The following is a 25,121-nucleotide window of genomic DNA, read 5'->3' on the forward strand; positions in this document are numbered from 1 at the left end:
CTTTTTACTATAGCGAAGTAAATATCTTCGCTATAATAGAATTTTTAGTATTGCTACTATCTACAATTCAACTAAAAGGAATACACCATAGATTATTTTAAATTGAATGATCTCAACCAGTATATTAGTTAATATTGAATTTTTTTTAACTCATCGGTTAAAACTGACTGCATTCGTTATGGTTTGCTTAATTGCTAGGAGGATATCCCTGGCCACTCCTCGGCAGCTTTATAAATCTTCCAACATGACTCAGCGTTGGCAAAGACGGGAAATTTCAAACTTCGAATATTTGATGTTTCTTAATACTATAGCAGGTAAGACATCTCATTCTTCACTCTCATCCTATGTTTATGTTCATCAAAATCATGGGTAGTGTAACCTGATGGAATACATTTTCCTCCTTGGAATTCAAATAGAGCATTAGACTAAATATTGAAGCACTCATGTTAAATGTTATCAGAAACTGTATAAGCTAGTACTGAGGTTTTAGATGCATTTATTGTTGAGGAGGCTTGTCTTTGCTCTCTTTCTGCCATTTTTTTTGCTGACAGCTTTGTCTGAAGGTTTATTAGAGTCAACAAACCATTGCCAGAGAGTGTCTGGAAATAATAATGGGAAAATGTAATTTCACTACTTTGTCATTCTCAGCATAGCAGCCAGACAGAAGAATAACAACAGGATCCTGCCTAGTACAGATGTCACCTGGATTATGGCATGATTGGGTTACAGCATTTTTTTCCTTGAAATCTTCAAATAAAAATATAAAATCAGATTACATTTCTAAATGATGAGTAACTGCCATCATCCTCCGCAGTACCGTGCTTGTAAATTAAAGGAAGCAGTGGCCTGTTTTTCTGCTACATCAGTGGTTGTCAGTGGTTAAACATGCCTGTGAGATTTAAGCACCTCTTTCGTTTTTCCTAAGCGCCCAAAGCTCTTATTCATGTTGAGTTATAGAGTTTAGTTTTGTAAATCAGGTGCTACATTTTTTTTTAGAGTCAGATGAATTTAAATCAGTACATAAATACATATGCTTACCTATTATTATTAGTATTGTTCTGTTTTGAAGGACTTCTCAGAACCATGAATTTAGAGCCACGGTCTCTGAATCATCACTTAAAAGGATTCTGTGTAATATTATTCCTTGTAAATCTATCATATATGTGTGAATATGGAGGCTATCGATATATATTAAATATGGATGATAGATATGTATTAAATAGATAGCCAAAATGACTTAATTTGTTTAAAAAAGGTATTAAAAAGTTGTTTGAAAGGCTTTTGCATTTTAATAATTTAACACATATTATAATGTATTTGCTAATAGGTTACTAGAGGTACAACCAGAGAACTATTTTATTACATTTATTAAATTTTACTATTTATCCCATATACACATCTCCATTGTATACCTATATCTTCTGATATCTTCATGATATATTTTATGTTGAGTTATAGAGTTTACTTGAGTATAGTTTCAGCGTGTTTGGAGGCACGCTGGATGTAATGTTATCTATATCACTACATATAATGTATATATCTTAAACCTATTTACTATTTCAAAGATAAAAGGAAAGTGTTCTATTATTTAACTAGCATATATTATTTACATATTAGACAGAAAGAAGTTAAATATCAGAAATGTAAAGAATTTAGTTTCATTAGCATACTTAAGTAAACAGTATGATGTAGTAAAAAGAACATAACTTCAAATCCAAAAGAAGCGGGATAGAATCTCAGACCTGCCAACTTTTGTGTAGTGGAGCATAGGAGCAATTTCAAGATTTTACTCTCTCTTGGACTTTTAATCTTTCAGTAGCCAGGTTTAATATGTTTATGTATATCTGTTGGAATAATGGATATGTTTGCTCTCATAGCAACTGGCTACTGTTTTTAATGTTTTCTTGCTTTTCATATTGTTTTGTTTTTCTTTGGTCATATATTTGTTGCCCTTTTTCTTTTTTCTTTTTTTTAAGTGACTTAGAATGTAGGTATCTTGTTACTAATTCTCCTAGAGATATGTTCAAATTTTTTAAAACCCTGTAAAATGTATCTTACTTTTGAATTCAAAAATGAATCGACACAATTTATTTTTCATTTGTTGCTCATTTTTTGTCAATATAATTGACTACTCAGAATCTATATTGTTATTAAAGTCTTTATTTTTGGGAGTTCATATATTTTTGCATAAAAGAAGGACTTCAGACTATTAAAATTTTCTTCTTCTTAATACAGCATGTTATTCTCGGCTACATAGATCTTTACCCGATCTTCGGGATAATGTTCTCTTTACATTTCTCGGCAGTATTTTTCCATATTCTCTGTTGCTTTTTTTTGTTGTTGTTGTTATCTATTCCTGAGAGATCTATCAAAATTCATTATCTACCATGTGTCATAGATGGGCATGTGGTTTTTTCCTTGGCTGTGCTAGCTGCATGGAGCTGTTGGCTGTAAAACTGGAAGAGAGGGCGGTATACCTCACTCTCAGCTTAGTTTCCAGTCGAGGTGGCATCTGTGTTAAACAGTTCTGCTATTCTAGGATGGGATTCTCTCTATCCCTCTGGATGTAATGTTATCTAATTCATTATTTTAAAGGACTCTTCTAGATTTCACCCCTTCCCACTACATTTTCCCAGTGACACATCTATTTCCCACAACATGGCATAGTACCACCCCAACCACTACCCCCTTCATTCCTGTTGCTTTCTGGGAGCTGTTTTTTGTTTGTTTCTTTGTTTTTGTTTTCTGTCTAGCTCTAGAAAGACTACACTCTGAATAGAGAGAACTTGTGATTCCTTCTAAAGCTGCACCTGAGCAGTGTAGACTTGTTTCTGGTTGGGACAGTCTTTGGGTTTCTGAGCCAGACCATGCAGATCATAAGGGGAATTTAAGTGTCTTTCTACCTTCTTTTGAATCATTGGATCTGTTTTAGTTGATGACATAAAGAATGTAGAAGCCACTGGGTTTTTGTTTTGTTTTTTAAGAATATATTGTGTATTTCCTTTACAGTGATTCCAACTAAACATTAAAGCCTATCTGTTGTAGACAGTGGAATAAAAAGAAGTATAAAATAAGGATAGGAACTCAGAACACTTACAACTAGATGGGTAAATGAAATACACATAAATAAGAGAACATTTTAAGACAGCTGATATTAAGTACTGAATAGTGAATGCTGCAAGAGCTAAGCATAATGGAGGGATTTTAAAAATGTGTTTGTCTGGGGAGAAAAAAGGGCAAAGCTTTAACAAATTTCTACCAGCTGGAATGTGTGATGTGTTCAGTGGACATGAGTATCATATTTTGGTTGAAGCAAAGAATACTAGGAAACAATATTGACTATTATAAATAAGAATGACATTGTAAAGGGTGTGATCTTAGACTTTCAGGAATCAGTATCATTTTGGGGAAGGGAATGTAATAAGAAGTTTTAGGAATATTCAACTGATAACTGTATGGCATGAATGAGAAATGAGATTGCTTAAAGTTAGGGAGAGCTGTTAGACTGACAAGACTAGGTATGAAGTCAATTTGTATATCCTTTTAGTAAGTAGTTACTGAACACACACTCTGTTTGGCACTGACACTACAGAGGAAAGTCAAGTATATTTTCTGCCTTTCAGGAGATCATAGTATACTCAGGAAACCATACATGTACACCAGCAATTCCAGTAAAAAGTGGTAATTATTATAGCGGGTGAATGTACAGAGTCATTTGGAGTCACAGATTTTGAAGGCGTTACTTATAACCAAGAGATCAAGAAAAGCTTCCCATGAGTGACACTTAAATTGACTCCTGTAATACAAGTAAGAATTCACTAGAAAGTAAGCAGAGGGCATTCCAAGAAAAAAGAAATTGTGGGATGAAGAGCTGGATTACAGTAGTGGCAGCAGGCATGGCAGAGAGAAAGAGAGAGAGAGAGAGAGAGAGAGAGAGAGAGAGAGAGAGAGGACTCTATGTACTGTCATTATACAAAAAGTAGAAGTCACTTTAATATGCTCAAGTTGAATGGTTGGCAGAATGTCTCCTACCTGCAGTCTCAGTATCACCTGAGGACTTGTTAGAGATGTAAATTCTCAGCCTCCTCAAACCTACTGAATCAAAAACTCTGGGAATGGGGCCCAGAGATCTGCATTTTAGCAAGCCTTCTGGGTGTTTCTGATGTATAAAGTTTAAGTACCTTTGCTCTAACCATTTAAGATCTAATTACCAGAACAGTAGTTGCATATAAAACATTTAGAACATACAAGAAAGCATGCAGTTAAGGGCCATTACCTGTAATGAAAGTCTAGAGAAGTCAGAGATTAGGAGGAGATAGTCTAGTCAAGGAAAGCTTCATGGAAATGATGGACTTTAACTCTTAATTGTCTTGTATAGATGATTATCCAGACAAAACGAACCTTTCTACAGAATTAGAGTGACAGTTGGAAAAAGTTATGAACATAAATATCCCAGAGGTGCTGTCCCTGGGTTAATCCTGCTAATTCTTTCCTCACCATCATCCTGAAGTTTTTAGTAGGAGTGCAGTTTGTACTGAGCACCAACGTTGAAGATTTGCATGATGGTTTTAGAGAAGAGAAGGTTCATTAAAGCCAAGGTGGAATACTTGTTAGGGAAGTAATTAGAATTGCCTGTTTTCCTGATTTGTGGAAAATACCTGTGTATCCATTCATCTCTCCTTATTGGAACGCTTTCCAGAGCTCTCTAAGGATCCTAGAATAAAGGGCAGTATAAAGATGTTAAATTGTACCAATATCACTTTTACTAACATGGATACCACTAAGTGTTCATGCTGTTGTGTAGCATGGTTTTAAGGATACAGTCATTGTTCAACAAATACTTACTTATGTCAATTAATTGAAAAGTAAGATTTATCATTTCTTGAAAGGGGTGTTACTATTTGTATTGACAAATTTCCTGGGTAACCCAAAGCCAAGAAATGGTTGGTTTATATCTTATCATAGTCTTTTTTAAACATTTCTTTAACTATTCCTAATACCAAGATTCGAAAAAAAAATAATATTTTATTATTTCTTTGTTTAGTTTTATTATTTCTTTTTGAAAAATTTCTTTAACATCAATGTCAGCATTCAGAAAAAAATAGGAAATAATTGTTAACATTTATTGAGCAATTTATGGTTTTCTAAATACAATTCTAGGTGCTTTGTATGTATTTACTCATTTAATCCCAACCCTAACCCAAGAGTTAAATTCTATGCTTATCCCCATTTGACAACTGAGGTAATAAGGTACAAAGAAGTTAAATAACTTGCCCAAGTCACAGAGCTAGCAAATGATGACGTCAGGATTCTAATGTAGATGGTTTAGCTCTAGAGCGTCACTCAATTACTAGGGTAGGCATAGGACCCTCATGGGGCCATTCAGTCCCCCCTCTAGTCATCAGCTTTAATCTGTTAACTGCCTTAAGAACCTAAACAATTAATAATTTTAAACAATTTCATCAAAATAAACTTTTGAAGTTCATGAACTGTCATGACTTTCGTAGGTACTAGAAGTGGGCCCAGAATTGTCACCTCTCATGTAGAACCTCATGTGGAACCTGTTTGAAGATAGATCTCCGATCCGGAGAATCGACTCTGAGACAGAGATTTGCCTGCAGGGAGTTTATTGGAGAGTCTGGGCTCAACGTCTGTGGGGGGAGTGAAGAAAGTAAAAGTTGGCAGAAAGAGAAGTTGAACCCCAAGGTAGTTGCAGCAAAGGTCTCAGCAAATTCCACAGGGAGCCAGGAGCGGTCTTCAGAGTTGTCTTGCCTGAGGCAAGGCGGCCTGGTCTTCATTATCTCCACTCTGCAGTGATTGGTAGTGATGGGACCTTGGGTGGGCGGGCTCTCCTCTGATGATGGTGACTCCTGGAGAGGGACATGGCTGAGCATCAGCACCCCCAAGACTGGCAACATGGCCACCAGCCTAGCATCCGGGATACTGGTGGCTGTCACAGTCACCTAGAGGCCTTGCTGAAACACAGATCACTGGGCCCGTCCTCAGAAGTTTGGGGTAGAGCTCAAGAATTTGCATTTCTAAGAAGGCTCCAGGTGATGCTGCTGCCACTGTCCAGGGTCCATACTTTGAGAAAGACTGCCCTACACCCGTACTCTTTAATATATGTATCTTATGATAACTGTCTTAATAATCTTCTATAGCGCTAGGTCTTCTATAACACTGTCTGTATCACACATTTTGGCACTTACAGTAGTGTATCCTTGGCATTTCATGTCTATGTCACCTTTCCAATGAGATTATGAAGTCACTAAAAAAAAAAAAAAAAAGTTTTGCTCAGTAAATACCCATCAGTTGAACTGATTTAATATTTATGCCTTGTAAGTATTCGCGTGGCTGTGTGATCTGGTATGTGAAGTCACTAGAATTGCTGGAGGAGGGATTCTTTAAATTTCCTGGATTAAAGCGCAGAGTTACAGAATTAGAATCTGACTGAGAAGCTGAAACAATCTTTTCCGGCTTCACATTGTAAAAAATAGAGGTCAATGTGATGTAATAAATTTACATTTTCTATTGAAAGACTATTTACTCTCTTACACTCTCAGATTTATCTCCTGTCACTAAACTATTATTTTAACATGAAATACAAAGTACATTTATGACCCATTCTTTGCTCTCCATTTTTTGAGGTCTGTCATATTTGGCCAATTTTGCTTTCCTTCTTTCTAGATGCTTTTAAAAATAAGACTCTCTAAAGCAAAAGGTAGCAGTGTCTGAGTATTAATGCATTATTAGATTTTTTTAGACCCTCACGTGATATGTGCATACATACATAATTGCATAGAAATAAACACACAATTTACTATGTGTATGTAAATTTCTTTTTTAAGATTTTATTGGGGAAGGGGAACAGGACTTTATTGGGGAACAGTGTGTACTTCCAGGACTTTTTTCCAAGTCAAGTTGTTGTCCTTTCAATCTTAGTTGTGGAGGGTGCCGTTCAGCTTCAAGTTATTGTCCTTTCGGTCTTAGTTGTGGAGGGCGCAGCTCAGCTCCAGGTCCTGTTGCCGTTTTTCTAGTTGCAGGGGACACAGCCCACCATCCCTTGCAGGAGTCCAGGAATCGAACTGGCAACCTTGTGGTTGAGAGCCCGCGCTCCAACCAACTGAGCCATTCGGGAGGCAGCTCAGCTCAAGGTGCCATGTTCAATCTTAGTTTCAGGGGCGTTGCCCACCATCCCTTGCGGGACATGAGGAATTGAACTGGCAACCTTGTGGTTGAGAGCCCACTGGCCCATGTAGGAATTGAATTGGTAGCCTTCAGAGTTAGGAGCATGGAGCTCTAACTGCCTGAGCCCCCGGGCCGGCCCTATGTGTATATAAATTTTGTGAAGATAGTTTTCGTAGTAAAAGAGGTTTGTCAAATGTTCAGAAAACATATTGTTTTTAAAAGACACCCTAAAACCCTTAAGTGTTTTCATGGCCTTTACTTTATTCTATTTATAAATTTAACAATTACTCATTATTGAAAATTAGAAATTTGGGAAATTGTAACTGAAAAACTCAAAATCACTGATAAGCCTAGCCATAAATATCCGAGTTAAGATTTTGGTGGTTTTTCTCTTTTTCTGTGTGTGGCATATCATTGGGAACGTTCTACACATACACATTCAGATCCTACGTTTCTATTCCATTAATTAAATATTCTTTGAAGGCATGATTTTTAAAACTGCATGAAAGTCTAACTTAGGGCTGTTGTGTAATTTATTTAGCTGTTTCATAACACATGTGGATTTTTTTTTAATTTTCAAAGAACATTAAGTTTTGGAAGATTATATAGGTGAATTTTAATGATGCTCAGTGTTCAACAAAAATGTGATTTCAACCTCTAATTCCTGGAGTTGACCTGATTTTTGTTCATTGTGTTCTGAAAGATACAACCTATGCCGCATTTTATACTTTATTAGATAATACTATGAACAAGATGTTAAAATCTGGCATTCTTGCATTTAAAAAAAAAAACACAGAGTGATGGCTAACATAGCTTTGTGTCAATGAGCCCGTTAGGTTTGAGAATTTTTTTGAAAGGTTTTTGAGTTGTTTTTCATATGATCAGCTAATGAATTCAGCACAACTTCCCCAACCCCAACCTTTTTCTCCTGTTTAGCATTTTCCACTTTTTTACTCTGTGATGTACAAGCCCTCCCTGGTTAATTATGTATATATTTAGCTACTGCATGTGCTGGGCTTATTATTGTCATCTAATTAGATGTAACTTGAACTGCTTGCTTCTAGAAAAATCATTAAAAATTCTTTCCTAATGACCTAGAGATGACAAAATGTCTGTAAAGTGTGAAGAAGCAGACAAGCACAGGAACATCGCTCTTAAAGAGTGTTAATCCAGATGCTGCAATCATCTAATTAAACAATATTTTGCTGTCATTAACATTTTCACCAAGGAATTGCAGTTATAATTTTTTTGTCAGCTGTCTCTAGATCACTTTACCTTCAAAACTAAAGTGCCATATAAAAACATTAAATTGGATGGTTTAATTAAAAAGTTTTTTTTTTTTTTTTGGTGAAGAAACATATCCAGTGTTTCTGAGATCTCATTTACTGTGCTTCACTTTTATTGTTTAAGTAGATTAGTGTCATAGGCTTGCAATATTTAATATTCATCGTCGAAGATAAAACCTTCTAAGAGTAGTTCATTAAAAAAAAAAGAAAAAAAAAAGAAAATTCTGCACTTACTACTGCTGAAAAAGGAAAAAACCCTACCAGTTACGGCAAAAGGCTATTTACTAAATTTCAGTGATCCTAAAAAAATTTAAAAACAGAACAATTGACAAATAAGTACCTAGATGTGTCAAAACCTACCAGGTATTACTTTGGAAATATTTCACTTTTTTGGTTAATTTAGTAAACGGTTTTTGTTTTCATTTCACAAAGGTGCTGAGCAAAATAATTAAAGTGGTAAAGCTAAATCATGGCTAAAACTTAGGAATGAGATACCATTTAATCATTCTTTTTTACACATATAATTTTAAATACATAGTGCATTTTTAATTCAAATCAAAATATGTATTGACTGTCCATGTTACAAGGTTTTTAGGGGGGAATTTTTATTTAAAAAATGTTTTAATGTAACTGTGTAACTACATTCATTTATTAACTGTATTGTATCTATTAGAATTAATAAGGTGCTATAAGCTTCAGTAATTTAAAAATTACTCAATTTTCCTTAGCATTTATTTTCAAAGAACCTTCCAAAATGACTGAAAGTGAATTACAAAAAAATATAGGACATATGTGTATATATATTTTTTCTCCTATACTTTTTCTAATTCACTTTTAATAATCTTTGGAAGGTTCTTTGAAAATAAATGCTAAGGAAACTAATAATTAAAAAAAAACCAAAAAGCAGTGATCTCAAAAAATAAATATATACATAGGACACATCAACTATTCACTGTGACTATTGGGATCAATCAGTTTGTATTGTATTTTAAAGATGATGCTTTCTTTTCTTCAGTATCTTTTCCAAAAATGTGAAAAGATTAGTATCCTCAAATATGACCTCTACTTTTATGCTGTTTGTATTTACATGATACATGTAAGTACTGAGCTGATATAAATTGGCTTTTTATTTATTTTATCTTGACAATTTTTTCATTAGTATATAAAACTTCACAAAAAATTTGAAAACAATTATGGTATCTAATTTTCAGCTATTCATTGATTTATATAAGTAATATAAACATGTTATATAAATCACATCACTATTCTATAAAAATACACTTATATACTGGGAAACCTGTTTTTCATTAAAACCTACAGGTTTTTAAGTAGAGCGCTACTGCAGAAGTTGGTGGGGCACTAAGTATGCCATGGGCCGAGTTAGAATCCCAGAAATAGCTCTATCTGTACAGTCTCCGTAAATGCACATGTGTAATCATGTTTTCCCGAAAATATGACCTCACCGGAAGATAAGCCCTAGCATGAGTTTTCAGGATGACATCTCCTGAACATAAGCCTTAATGCGTCTTTTGGAGTAAAAATTAATATAAGACCTGGTCTTATTTTCGGGGAAACACGGTAGGAAAAACAGAGAGTAACCCGTTGTCCTAGGTTAACATATATATATGAGCTATCACTAATAAGTTTAAAGTTTGAGAATTTTACAGTTTGTATTTTACAATGATACTGCTTTCGCAGAATGTTTTCACATACAAAGGACTTTAATAAAGGCTCCACATTCTTGTTTATTCTCATTAGTATTATTCTTCATAATAGACTTATAAACATAAAGCAGATGCACCCATTGGCTGAACTGCCTAGCTGCAGACATTTCCTTCCTGTTTACCGTGCACATACAGTGCCGTTCTCACATATATATTCTCTGCCTTCGCAGTCCTCATCCTCCAAAGAGAATATCCTGCAGCTTTCCTTCTTTACTTGGCTTATGCTTGTTCATCTTTTAAATTTTGGCTCATTTTTATCCATTTTTATCACATATGTATTCATTCCTTTAACAAACATTTATTGGGTAAGCAGTATGTGCCAATACACAGAGATTAAACACACACACACACACACACACACACACACACACACACACACACACAACCAGACCCCTACATTCATGAGTTTCACACAGACTCGTGGAGAGGCAGACAAGTTGGCAGTGAGGCGTATTAGCTCTAACACACGTCTGTGTGAGTGCTGTGGTGGGAGAACAAAGGGGAAACCCTAACCTTGCTCTCACCTCATTCCAGGAAATGTAAAGTGGAAGCAACGCTCTGCTTTCTATCAATTACTTACATATATAATATGCACCCATATAAATTTACACAATTAAAACAATATGGGGTATTTCTGTCAAATGCAGAGATTAATATACTAAACAGTCACCCAATAAATGTTTACTAAATGAATTAATTGATTTGATGCTTATAATCATTAGCAGATTTAGTTCTTCCTCAGACTGTGACTTGTTTTTCATATTTCACAGTCACATTTACCAGCTGCTATAAGAGTGGGTATCATTTAATGTCAACTCTTGATGATGAACAAGTTAATGTATGCATATCTGTGTACTGTTCCACTGTATGTGGTGTGTGCACCAAGGCATACTAGATGAAATTCATTCACTAAATACAAGGGAAATAGCTATTTTGTCTGAATTTGAATGGAAATTTAGAAAGTTACCCATGATTGGATCATAATACATTTTTACAAAACATAATCTTATCCAACAAAAGTTTTCTTTGGACTCTATTTCTCTAATACTGAGTCTCTTAATTTCATCTGATTATGTGTTATTTTAATACCAGTTTATGAGGGCGAGCCAGTGCTGTGCTCTCCCTGAACTTTCCACATTCCCACTATACTTCAGCAGCCTACCTAAAATATTTAAGTTATTCTATCAAACACACACACACACGCACACACACACGCACACAAAACCCAGCCAATTCAACCTAAGGTCCAGCACCTCTTCACTAAAGTGAAATAACATAATGCAAAAAGAATGCTCATGAACTTAAAGTAGTGAAAATAATGTGACATCTGCCTCTGTACTTTTTCATACTGGCTTCGGAGTACTTCTGTTAACTTGCAAATTCTTTACATGGATTATTGATATAACCTCAATATAATATTCTGTATACTGGCAATATAATTTCTAGATACACACATACTCATTATAGTAGAATACCATCACATAACCTGCAGGTGTGCAGGTCAGCAGGGTGACCTCCTCAAGGATTACTTTCAGGGTCCCTGGCCAACAAGGTTCTGCTTCCAAGGTGGCAGTATTATCTTCATCATAGCAGCAGAAGAGAGATGGAACATGGAGGCGCCTGTGTGGCAAGGTGCAGTGGGCCAAGTCGGGAAGTGGCACCCGTCAGCTCTGCTCACATTCTGTATATTAGACCTAATTCTCATGTCCACGGCTACTGCCGTGTTCCCCCAAAATAAGACCTAGACAGACAATCATCTCGAATGCCTCTTTTGGAGCAAAAATTAATATAAGACCCGGTCTTGTTTTACTATAAGACTGGGTATAATATAATATAATATAATATAATATAATATAATATAATATAATATATAATACTGGGTATAATATAATATAATATAATACTGGTTCTTATTTTAATGTTTGCTCCAAAAGACACATTAGAGCTGACTGTCCGGCTGGGTCTTATTTTCAGGGAAACATGGTTGTAAGGGAGTCTGAGAAACGTGGTGTAGCCCAGGAAGAGAAATCAGTAATGACAAAAAGCTAGCGGTCTTTACTACAAGTTTATATTATAAAAAATAATGGTAGTTACATGTTAATTAGTATTGAGTGAATTCACTTGAAACACGTTATGAGGGCATTTGATTAAACAAATGTGTAGTTCAATGAACAAAAGTGCTACTTTTCTTCTGAAATTCAGTTGCCTTATCTATTATAAGAACAGGAACAATTTCATATGCAATTGGTGTATACAGATTATCATTTCTCTTTTTCTTTACTAGGACGGACATATAATGATCTGAACCAATACCCTGTGTTTCCATGGGTATTAACAAACTATGAATCAGAAGAATTGGACTTGACTCTTCCAGGAAACTTCAGGGATCTATCAAAGGTAACTTTTAAATATATTTCTATGTATTTTCTTCATATTTCTTCAATTCTCTTCATATTTTAAAAGCATTTCTACCCGTGTGTGTTTGTGTGTGTGTGTGTGTGCGTGTGTGTGTGTGTGTGTGTGAAATTAATGTTTATATGAAAGTTAACCTGGTTCTCATGTCCTTTTGTGGTCAGAGTCTAAATCTCATCAATTCTTAGCATAGGAATTAAGCTACAAGATAAATTAGTACTAGTATAGGCAAAATGAAATGGGTATTTGGGAAAGAAAAGATGTAGGGTGAAGTTGCTCAGATATCCTGGGTTTTAAAGGTCAAGGTAAGAAACCTGAAAATAGTATAAAATACAAGAGCAAATCATTTCTGTGATATATCTCTTAGGTAATAAGACACATTATCTTTACCATAATACATACATACATAAACACACACGCATACACGCACACGTTGTAGGGGAGCTTAATAGGGAAAAGAAATAAGGCACAATAATTTATCAAGGGTCTGGTAAGATACAAAAGAAGTTCTGTCTCTAATACTGGGAAGAAAAAAATACATAATGGGGGATAAGAATAAAAAGCCAATTTTGGGTTAGTTCACCTCATTTGTCCAGAGGAAACTTATGTGGGATACTAAACTCTGAAATACAGTGAAGAACTAGGAACTGAGCCTAAAAATTTTTTCTAAAGGCTAAGATAATCTCAGAGCCAGTCCCTAAGGTTTATACACTTTCGCCATACTAAGTCTCCGCTCATTCACTCTGAATTTTCTTTTCTGTCATTTGGTTGTATGGTTTAGCATTCCACAGTAGGTAGAAAGACATATGTGTATACATTTGGTTCTGGTGTGGGGAGGGTTGGGGAGCTCCTGGACAAGGGGAGAACGAGCCCCGTGAGTCAGGGAAATATGCATCACCACCAATTTGAAATTAACCCCACAGGTGCTTTTGAACTCAGCACACCCTCTCTTGCCTCTTTTCTTGCCTTTGAAAACTAGATTGACCTCAGTTGAAGCTCTGTGTTCCACTGCTTATACTCAGCTATGGGAGCTGAAACCACTTTCCCTTAGCCTCAAGTTCCCCATATGAGAATAATAATACTATCATACCTCACGCAGTTGTAAAGATCAAATGATGTGTGCATTTAATACAACATAGTACTTGGCACATGAAGGCACTTCATGAATATTAGCTATGATTATTACACATGGCTTATTTCTTAGCCTGTTTTGGAAGCTGGCATACTAATTTTTACATGCCCTTATCTGTCCCTCACTCTCTAGTGCTTCTGTTTATTGGTATCTCTTATCAAATCTGAGTTGCTAGCTCATGGCTAATTTTAGTTATGATATTATAGGTAGTAAAGGGACCTAAGTGATCAGTTAGCCAACCGCTTCCTGAGAGTCACACAGCCGGTAAAAAGAAAATATACAAGCAATTCCAATTTGGCTGCAAATATAGTAATTTTTGCAGTGTAGTTGAACTGAACAAAAATCTTTATTTACCGTGTATCAGTAATTATTCAGACTCGGGTAGATAGAAACATTGTAATTCATGGGATCTGTCCTCCAGGAGCAAATCAGGTTATAGATTATGTGAATAATAAAATCATTCTCTGCAAAATTAAATAATAAGGTACTATATTATATAGAGAGAACTGCATGAGAGGCAATAAACAGTGGTTAGGAACAAGAACTCTGGAGCCAGACTGCCTGGTTTCAAATCCTAATTCTGCCATTTACCAGCTTTGTGCCTTAGACAAGATTGTTGAATTTCTCTTTGCCTCAGTTTCTTCACCTGTGTAATGGGGGAAATAATAATAGGGTTGTTGTAAAGATTTGATGGTAGTAAGTGAAAGAAGTTAGAATAGTGCCTGGCGTATCAGCAGTAACTAACACTGAACGTATGAAGAACGTAATGTACTAAATCATTGATATAGGCCATGTACTTTGAATTGTCTTTTAAATAGTGATGATAAATATATGTCGTTACTTCCATATTGGAATTAAAATGTTTGAACGATATGCATTTTTGACATGACTTTCCAGGATTGAGGTGTAACCTTTAGGTGCAAAACAAAACCAAACTAACTCATCAATGTGAGGATAAAAACTGTCAGACTCGTTCTTTAAACAGAATCTTATCTGCGTGTGTTTTATTTAACATTAATTGAATGATCAGTATGTAACACATACTGTGAAACTCATACATAATAAAAATTTTAAAGTAGGTTCTCAAGTAACACGATACGTAATAGTAAAACCTCATAACCTGACCACTACTGTGGCTATTTTAGATTATTTTTACAACAGGGAAGGACATCCTTTTTCTTTGAAAACAACTGGGATATCACGGTGAAAGGAAGCTCATAGACCAAGGTGCCTTCCTTTCCTCCATTTATTTATTCATTCTTTTAGTAATTCAGTCAATAAATATTTATTAGATACTCGCTATATGTGAAGCGCTGTGCTGGGTGGAAGGGTGTAGAGGAGGTACTGAAACAGATGTAGTCACAGACTTCTTAGAAAGAGTTCCATCTACAGGTGAGATGAAAACTTGGATAGTTACCAGCAGTCTGAGGCCAGCGTTTAGGACAATAGATTTAATGGGGGCTGTACCAAATTAGAGAGTGCCTATGCAGCAACTCTGAGATGTTGGACTCAAATTTTCTTGAAACATTATCCTAACCAAAGAAAATGTGGCTCTTGTTATGACTGATATGGATTACACAAGATACCTGATAATAATATTTGCTAATAATTTGTAGTCTATGTAGAAAAGATGAGATAAATTAGGAAGTTACTGTTTCTAAAGTAACTAGAATATATAAATATTCTTCAAATTCGTACAGCTTATCTGTTCAATATATCTTCCTTTTGGCATAACTTCTCCCTTTGTGACTCACATGTGCTCTCCTAATTTTATATAGCGCTAAATAGGTAGAAGAAGTAAACAGACTGAGCCTACATAAATTAGGCAACTTGAATACTAACCGTACTTGGAAGCAGCATGACGTCCTTCATGCTGTGAACATTTGAACCCATGAGCTCTTAAAAGATAGATAGCTTTTTCTTCCAGCTCTACCATGTTCCATGCTTTAGCAATTTGTTCTTTATATTCTGTCAGACTAACATGATAGGAAAATGTTAGCAAATTAAAGCCTCTTGATATGTTAATAAATTACTCTTGCATTGTTCCTATGCTTCATTGAATTTCTTAATAAGAACTTCTTACAAATGGGCTAGAAACCCAAGACTATCCTGTATAAAAATCATTAATAAACAAGATTTTAATGTATGAAAATATATCATATTATACACCTAATGGGAAAATGACATTTGAAGTATAATAATATAATTAGATGGAAAAACAACTAATTGATGCAATTTTTTTCAGTGAAAAGAGATGACCGCTAAGAAGCACATGAAATTCTTGTACATATAATTAATACTACAAATGAAAATTTTAATAGAGAGTTTGTTACTCTTTAAAAGATCAAGGAAGAATTGGAATAGTTGAATGATATTATTAACCAGAAACATGCTAAAGGGTCGCTAACAGAGACCCTTTAGAGAACCCTAAGAGAAGTTGTTCCTAAACAATGATTAGGATCCAAGTAATGACTCGTAGCAGTCAATAATTCTAGAATGTGTTTCAGTAAACAAATAACTTTTATATTCCTTACTGTATAAAAAAAAATTAAGATGCTATGAAGTATCGTAAAAAATTTGAAAATTTCTTTTTCTTTTTTTTATACTTCCACATAACACTGGCTTCATGAAATTCTGTGTTGTATCAGTTAGAACTTTTGAATGACAGCTTCAGACAACCCAGTTCAAATTACCTTGAATAATAAATCAATATTATTAGTTTTTATTGGTTCTTATAACTGAAAAATTCAAAGGAAGGGTTTGTTTTCAGTAAGATTTTCTCCAGTGATGAAGACAATGGCATCTATGACCTGGATTTTTTTTCCATTGGTCTGCTCTGCCGTCCCCACTGTGGGCTTTACACTCACATTTTACTGGATGGCCTCTAGTAGCTGCAATACTCCCTTTATTAGCAAAAGGGCTGTAACAGTTCCAGACACCTCATACTACTCAAAGGAAGAGAGAGCATCTTACCAAGTAGCTCTCGTGGAAGACAAGAAACCTATCTTTCCCAGAGATCCCAGAAAATGTCTCCTCATGTGTCATTGGTGCTGCTTAAGAAGATGGAATATGTTCATTGGAGATGAGATAAGCCAGTCATTTCCCGTGGGTGGAGCTAGAGGTAGAGTCAGGATCATGCAAGACCCCTATTCTCTTTACTGGATGCTAGGAAAGGTTAATTCTAGAATTATCAAACCTTTTCAGTTTTCTTTTCTTTGTATCAGTATTAAAATTGAGAGTTAGAAAAAAATTCAGAGGTAGTAAATGGAACATGGAAAGAAGGTAGGATTCGTTCAACTGTTGCTCTGACAAGTTCTGTATTATCTTAGGCATGTTTCCTAAGCTCTATGAACTCGTTTCCTCTTTAAAATGAACACAGTAGTATTTACGTAAGAGAGTTGTTGAAAGAATGAAATGCACTAATGTAGGTAAGGAATCTAGTATAATGCCCGACACCCAAGTGGCATTCAGTAACTGGTAGCTACAAAGCAAAGTTCCATATTTGTCAGCTGAGGTTTCACTGTCTTTGGTCTGTTAAAAAATCCTAGTAAAATATTAATTTGATTTAATTTTGTCCTCATAAAATAAATACCTTTTAATAAAACACATCATTTTTTCATGCAATAAATATTTACATCTTTAAAATGTCAAATATCAAAATCTTAAACATCAAAATACTGAAGTTATTTATTGAAACTTGAGATGCATATCTATTTAGAATGAAATATTTTATTATGTTTATAATATTCTTATTCTTTTCTTAGTCCAATTAATTAACAGTTAAAGAGCACAGGAGCTTGGAAGTTCTTTATCAGTAAAATTTATTAGACCCTCTCATTTGATTAGACATCACAGGTTCAAGTTTTATTTATTACATGTACAGATTAGAGATGTGATCTTGAGGTAAAATTTATCTTAAAACATGATAGATGCTAATGCTTTAGTTATTTACATACACTCATATGAACTTTACTCTTAAATTACAGTGATTACATGACTCTGACAGGAAGCACACCCTGTGGTCATTAAAGTGTAAATGGAATTTTCCTACTTCCCAGTCAATGCCCTCTGATAAATGAAATAGTGTCATCACAAAGTCAAGCCCTACTGATATTGACATGAGCATAAGACATCACACACATACACACACATTCATTGAGTGGAAAAAATATATTTTGTTAACACAGGAGTTGTTGGCTGACAGATGATGATAAGCATAACCATTTTCCCAAATTATTATGCTACTTATAAAAAGGAAGTGATAATGCCTTGAGGCTTTGAAATGTGATCATGCAAATGGTTGCACTGAAGTGTGAATAGTCTTCAACCGTCCACCCTTGACAACTGCCAAACACATAGACAACACATAGGCAAGAGTTTACATTGTTAGGTGGGGGATCCCCAATTCAGCAATATGGTACAAGTTTCTACAGTTATTTTTTTTTCATGGTAACAGTATCTAAAATGAAGTTAGTTTTATTTACTTTAGTATATAATCTATCTAATGCTTAACTTTTAACAACAAAATATGAAGAATGGGCAAATTTAAGAGTACTAATAGCTGACGGTGATGACATAAAACTTATTAGATGATAAAAATGTGAATGTGTAAATTTAATTATATACCATCTACTCAAAAAAAACACTGCTAAATTTGAATGGTTTTCTAAATATTACGTTGGTGCAAAAGTAATTGCGGTTTAAAAGATTAAAAATAGTTGCAAAAACTGCAATTACTTTCGGACCGACCTAATAGTATATGTTGAATGTAGCCTTAACATATAACCCAATTTGAAAATTGTTTTTGTTAAGCATGTTTACGTTGCAATATTAAAGGAAAAGTACTATTTTAAGACAAGGTATTGATTGGCAGTATTTGGATACTATTTTAATTTCATAGAATAATCCAAGCTGAGGGCATAATTTGCAAGGGGGAAATAGGGCACCAATTTCCAAATTGCATTTATTTAAAGTAATAATTTTATTCATTCACTTATTCTTTCATTACACAAGCATTAATTGCACACCTACTTTGTGCCAGGCACTGGAAGTGAAAAGACAATAAGAATTGGTTCATACCCTTAAAAGTTTACAGTCATTTTTAGTTTATCCAGGATGCTCCTTTCCTTCTAATTGAAAGGAAGGAAAAACCAAGAAAAGTGCAGACAAAGAAACAAGTTGTTTCACAGACACTGTGGTAACAAGAAATAGTGAGATGTTTTTCTGTTTGTTTTTATCCCCACTGTTGTTTGTTGGGGACATATTATAATAGGGTGACAGAGAACTTTAGGGATTCACACAGAACTCCCAAACCTGCGCCCTGTCTGCTTGTGTGAAGTGTCCCCTTATCTTCTTTCTTGTTCCTTCCCATTTGTGCTAAATCATCCTACCCTTCCAGAAAGAGAGAATGAAAGGGAAGGAAATAGGAGAGAGCCTGTTTTGCTTTAAAAAATGTAAGCTGTTAAAGAAGGAACTGGAGTTAACAGGAGCTCTTTTTCAGCATATGTGCTTAGGAGAATGCTACTTACAGAAAAGAAAAGAGAGACTGCTTGTGCACTTTTGTTTGACCATCCACTTGTCACATCTAACGTGTAGCATCGTCTTGGCAAAACTAGGCCAAAAGCGGTTTCCATTAACCTTTCTTTCCAGCTGAAACAGAATATTAAATAGAAATGATGTTGAAACTAATTTATAGACTCGTCACCCTACTCCTTAATACTTAGAAAGCTTATAGAACTGACACATGACAATGTAAGGTATTTTGCTTATACCTCCATTGTTTTTTATGTAAAAATGGTTCCTTTTCACTAAGATGTGTAAAACTAATTTTCTTAGGAAATATACACGTATTATATGCCAAGCATTGTGCCAAGCATCGTATATAGATTTTCTCATTTTATCCTTATAACTCTATGACGAAGTAATTGCACTGGACATATAGGTTGCATTTCCTTTCGTCACCTATTATTTCTCTGCAATAGGTAAGTAGAATATACTAAACAAAATTGTTTTTAATAGTCTAGTGATTACTTTATCTTCTGGATGCCCTCCACCTTTCCCAAATGCCCTGCACTACGGACAGTCATATCAGATATGAGCAGAGGAAGCAAAATGAATACATTGAGTGAGTCATTATACACTCCAAAGGCGTCAGTCCCATTTCAGACGGGCATACCTAGGAATGTGCTAATAAATTTGGCAAATCAAAATGCAACTTTGGCTCAAAGTTTATCTTTCTTCATAATACAATTAATTGTTTTTATTCTGCCAACGGAAAACTATAAAATGGAGTACACTCAACTGTAGCCAGCAAAATATAAATCTTAACACTTCCTTGTATAAATGCTTCATTCCTTCAGGTTCCATTTCTTAAGAATGTATGTGGAAATTGTGTAGTGATTAGCAGAAGCTCATCTGATGGTGAAAGGCCATAGTAAGTAAACTTAGAGTGTGCATAAAATTGCAAAGGGGAGATTTAATCTATTTAAGAGAACAAAATCTTCACACATTTTAGAAACACAAATTTTTCAAATTAAAAGCATTCTTATCTATAAGAATAACCCAAAAATATAGTTATGATAAAAGAACTTGGTGTGAATTTGAAAGATTTTGCTTGGTATTTACACTGCATTTTTTTTTTACTTTTTATTTAAAATTTCTTCAAACATAAAGAAAAGTATCAACAATAACTAACACCCACTTACCCAATACCTAGATGTTATAATTATCAACATTTTAGTTTTTTATGTTTTGCAAAAATATTTTAAGGTAAATTAAATATCATACTTTACCCATAAGTACTTTAGTATTCAAAATAAACATTTTCCTCCATAACCACAATACTCATCATACCTAACAAAACTTACAGTAATTCCCTAATATTATATATTGCTGTGTCCATAATCAATTTTTCTCAGTTATCTCCCATATATCTGTAAAAAAATGGTTTGGTCAAGCCAGTATTCAGTCAAGAACCACAGGTCACATTTGATTATTATGTTTCTTAAGTATCTTTTAGGCTAGAATAGCACCCAACCACCACCACCCCGCTTTTTTTTTTTTTATGATATTTATTTATTAAAGAGACCAGTTATCCTACAGAATATCTCACCTTCTTGGTTTCTCCTTTTTTTTCTCATGTTGTTATTTTACTTGTTTTAAATAGTAAAATTTTGATATATAGTAATTTCAAATCAAAGTGAATATTGGTAACAGGAATTCATATTTAGAAATATATGGTCTTTATTGTTTGCTAGCTAAAATATAAAGTTACTATAATTGATTAAAATTTGTGAAAGTTAAAATATTCACATTTGAAAGATATTTCTGGGTCATATAATTGGAAAAGCCATCTAAAATTCCATATATGAGATAAACCGCATTCTTGATCAAACAGTAAAAAGAAGTTAGGGAAGACAAAAAAAATATCTGTTATTCTCACTCCCCAGAGGCAACTGTTTTTATAGTTTCATATACGGAGGGTGCCAAAAAAATGTATACACATTTTAAGAAAGGAAAAAAACTGTATTAATTATAATACTCAATATATACCGATAACAAAAGATTGCAAGTCACATTTGACTTCTGCCATTACAAGAGGTACTCAAAGTGGTTACCAACAGCATCCAGACACTACTGATTATGGCGAACTACTGCTTGAGCATAGATAAAATCTCTTAAAATGTGTATACATTATTTTGGTACCCCCGGTATATTCTTCAAAAATTTTTCTCTGAATATTTGAGCAAAAGTACATTATATATGTAATATATTTAATATATTTTAATATATATTATATTTTAATATTGTAATATATTTTTATATTTAATATATATTTTAATATAATATATTAAAAATAAATATATAAATACATATGTACTAAAATATTAAGCAAGTATATTAAGCAAATATATATATGCACTATAGGATTTATAGGGAATCATTGATAATGCTATATTATGCTGTTTTTCCAAATGGCTTTTTCATTCCTAGTACTAGTAATGATAATTTAATATTACTCCACAAAACCATTGGAGTTACCTTTGCAAAGCCTAACTCAGATCTTATTTCTCTCCCACTTAAAAACCTCTCGCTGACTTTCCACTGCGCTTGTTACAACATGTATTTCATCACCCTTGGCTGCAAAGCCATATAATAGGCCTCTAGCTATCTCCTCACTTCATCTCCAAAGCTCTTACCCTTGTCTGGTATGCTTTGGTCACACTACCTTTCTTTCTCTTTTTTTGTGCTAGCTCTTTCCCTGTCTTGAATTGTTTTATTCCTGAATTTTATGTGACTGGTTCTTTCTGGTCAGTCACATCTCTGCTCAGAGGCTCTTCATGGGAGATGCCTTCCCTATCACCAAGTTTTTGCTATCCTATTATTGTTTTAATTGTCAGTAGAGCTCTTATATCTGGTATTTTCTCATTTCCCTAATTGTTTAGATTTCATCTGCACGCACACACACACACACACACACACACACACACACACACACTTGAATGCAAGCTTCATGAGAATAGCAACTTCATTTATCTCATTCTAGGATCTAGAGTAATTTCTGACACATAGTAGGTACTCAATACTTATGGAATACATTTAGCGTGGAATTTTTTCAAATTTTTCAAATTTAGATGCATAATATACAGCAGTGTGAGTAACATTGTTTATATAACTTTCCCCTTATTGGACATTTAGACTTTTTTTGTTTTGTTTTGTTGTGGGGTTTTTTGTTGTTGTTTTGTTTTGTTTTGTTGCCGTTTCAAGCAATGCTATGAGAAATATTCTTGTATTTCATTCTTTCCACATTACAAATTCCTCAAAGTGGAAATACTGGATCAAAAGCAAGTGCACATTGAAAAAAATATTACCAGTTTGCCCCCACAAGAAATTTATACCTATTTATATTTCTTCAAACAGTATTATGACATATATGTTTTGCTACACCCTGGCCAACACTGAGTATTGTGAAGCTTAATAATTTTGACAATCTAATGAATAAAAATAGGTTTTGTTTGACAATTTAAGACTTGCAAGTGTACTTCTGACTTTTGGTACAAGTCAACATAAACTGTCTTTAAAATATAAACTTTTTATTGGCCTGTGTAACTGAGAAAACCAGGTGTGGGTCAGGAAAACTGGATCCAGGGCTCACCAGGATCATAGGATGCCCCATCTCTGGTGGTTTTCCTCACTAGCTTCATTCTCAAACAGGCTTCCCTATGTTATAGCAGTGATGTCTTTGTAGCCCCACGAGAAAGAGAGAAGGCTTCTTTTCCAAATAGTATCAACAACATTGCATCAGAATAACTTAAATCATGTGCCCATTTCTGTACCAATCTTAACAGCCATATGGATAGAATAAGCTGATTGAGAAGCCTGGATGACATGCCCACCAAGGGGGATAGGTAATAGAGTCAGCCCACTTGAATGAACCAGGTAGACCAAGAATGGGGAAGGATCATAAAGGGACAATAGTAATGCATGCTGAACAGGAAAAAAAAATAGTTACAGAAAAAAAAAATAGTTACAGAACAGAAAAAATAGTTACAGAACAGAAAAAATAGTTATAGAACAGAAAAAAAATAGTTACATTGTATGAGCTGGTGCTATTTTTCCTGCGTATGTTGGAAATTTGCATCTGTGAATTGCCTGTGCTTCTCATCTGCTCATTTATTTAATAGATTGCTCGTTGTTATTGATTCATTAGAGCTTATTTTAAGGAAACTAGCCCTTTATCATATTGCTATAAATATTTTCCACTTTGTTGTCTTTTGATTTTGCCTAAAAATTTTGTCTAAAATCTTCATTTGGAAATTAAAAGTATTATACGTATTATATATATGATATATAAAATTATACATATTATACATGATGTATATAATATATAATATATGTATTATATATAGTATATAGTATATGGTATATAGTATATAATACATATTATATATAATATATATTATCCGATCAATAAGTCTTCATTCATTCAGCGTTTAGTGTGCACCTAAAAAGAGCCAGGTACTGTATTAGGTGCTGAGATTTCAGAGATCAATAAAACATAGGACATTCCCTTGAAGGGCTAGTTTACTGGGTAAAAAAAAAAAGTTATAAATTTGCCTAAGTATAACCAGATGGTGTCACATAGGCCTTCACAGATGAAACTTGAGCTGCTTCCAGAAGAATGAATTGAAATTCCCTAGTCAGACAAAAAGGGAGGCAGGGAATTTACTTGAGCACAGAAGCATCTGCAGGTATGATTTCTACATCGTCATAACTGAGAATTTTAAGAATGATGATATGTAGCTCATGACTGAAAAAAACGAAAAAAGCAGGAATTCCTGAAGGTTGTTCTAAGGATTCCCAAGCCACTGGGTATTCTAATGAAAGATAACACGATAACTTAGATTGTTAGAAGCTCAGAAGTGTTAAGAGTATTAAGATACCTAAAAGTAGTACTCAAAAGGCCAACAAATCAATCAACTGTATCCAGCTTCACGCTGCATCTAACACAGAGCTTCAGCTGGTTCTGTAAAAAATTTTCATTTGGAAATTCTGTAAAAAGGATCACAGCCATGTGAGCTGGATTTGACTTTTCTTCATTATCCACATCTGTAATGTAAGGCAGTTGGACCGTAGGCCTGTAAGGTTCATTCCATTGCTGAGGGTCTGTGAGGGATAAGGAGTTAAGTACGCAGTTATAGAAGAAAAAAATGGCATCAGAATTTCATATTTAGCAATGAAGAGGCAACCCAGTGTTGTGGAAACAGTGGAGACCCAGGTACTTGTGTTTCTCATCATGAAGTTAGGCTTATAATAATACCTTGCCCATCTCAGAGATTTTGAAAATCAATCTAGAAAATGGATGTGAAAACAATATTTTATACAAATCTGTACTACCGTTAGCGGTTGCAATAGCAATAGTGAAATCTCAATGTTATATATACTCATACTTATAAGTACAATCCTAATACTATGAACATCATGAGCATTTTTCAAGTTGTTTTTGATGCACCAGAATTCAGTGTTACTAATATTACTTTAGTTGGTCTTCTGATTTCTCCTTGAAAGCCTTTTCTTATTCTTAAAAATTGTAATCTATTTTCACGGCATTGACCATGGCTTCAGTCAGTTCACCCTTATTGTTGATTTATTTATTCAAATCAATCCGGCTTTGTGCTCAGACTTTTATATTCTCTAAAATCCTTTTAATGCCTCGTATAGTACCATTTGCCCAGTAAGTATCTTTTAATTAAGTATCTGTTGCTCATTCTTTACTATCTTGTTTAATGTATATACCTATTCCATAAAAAGGACTTGATAAAGCTTGTAAGCTTATATAAAATAGAAAAATATTAATACGTCAAAGTACAGAAAGGGAAA

General features: G+C 34.2%; 1 protein-coding gene across 4 annotated transcripts in view; it reads left to right on the forward strand.

The window, feature by feature from the left end:
• The window catches only part of NBEA (neurobeachin), a 656,028-nt gene that overhangs the window by 541,501 nt on the left and 89,406 nt on the right, over window positions 1–25,121 (forward strand). For all 4 annotated transcript variants that reach the window (XM_081046841.1, XM_081046842.1, XM_081046843.1 and 1 more), the window contains 2 exons: window positions 199–314; window positions 12,483–12,595. In XM_081046841.1, the coding sequence (XP_080902967.1) occupies window positions 199–314; window positions 12,483–12,595 (229 nt within the window). The remainder of the gene's footprint in view (window positions 1–198; window positions 315–12,482; window positions 12,596–25,121) is intronic.

The sequence above is a fragment of the Rhinolophus hipposideros genome, assembly GCF_964194185.1.
Source record: "Rhinolophus hipposideros genome assembly, chromosome: 4".
Classification (NCBI taxonomy): Eukaryota; Metazoa; Chordata; class Mammalia; order Chiroptera; family Rhinolophidae; genus Rhinolophus; species Rhinolophus hipposideros.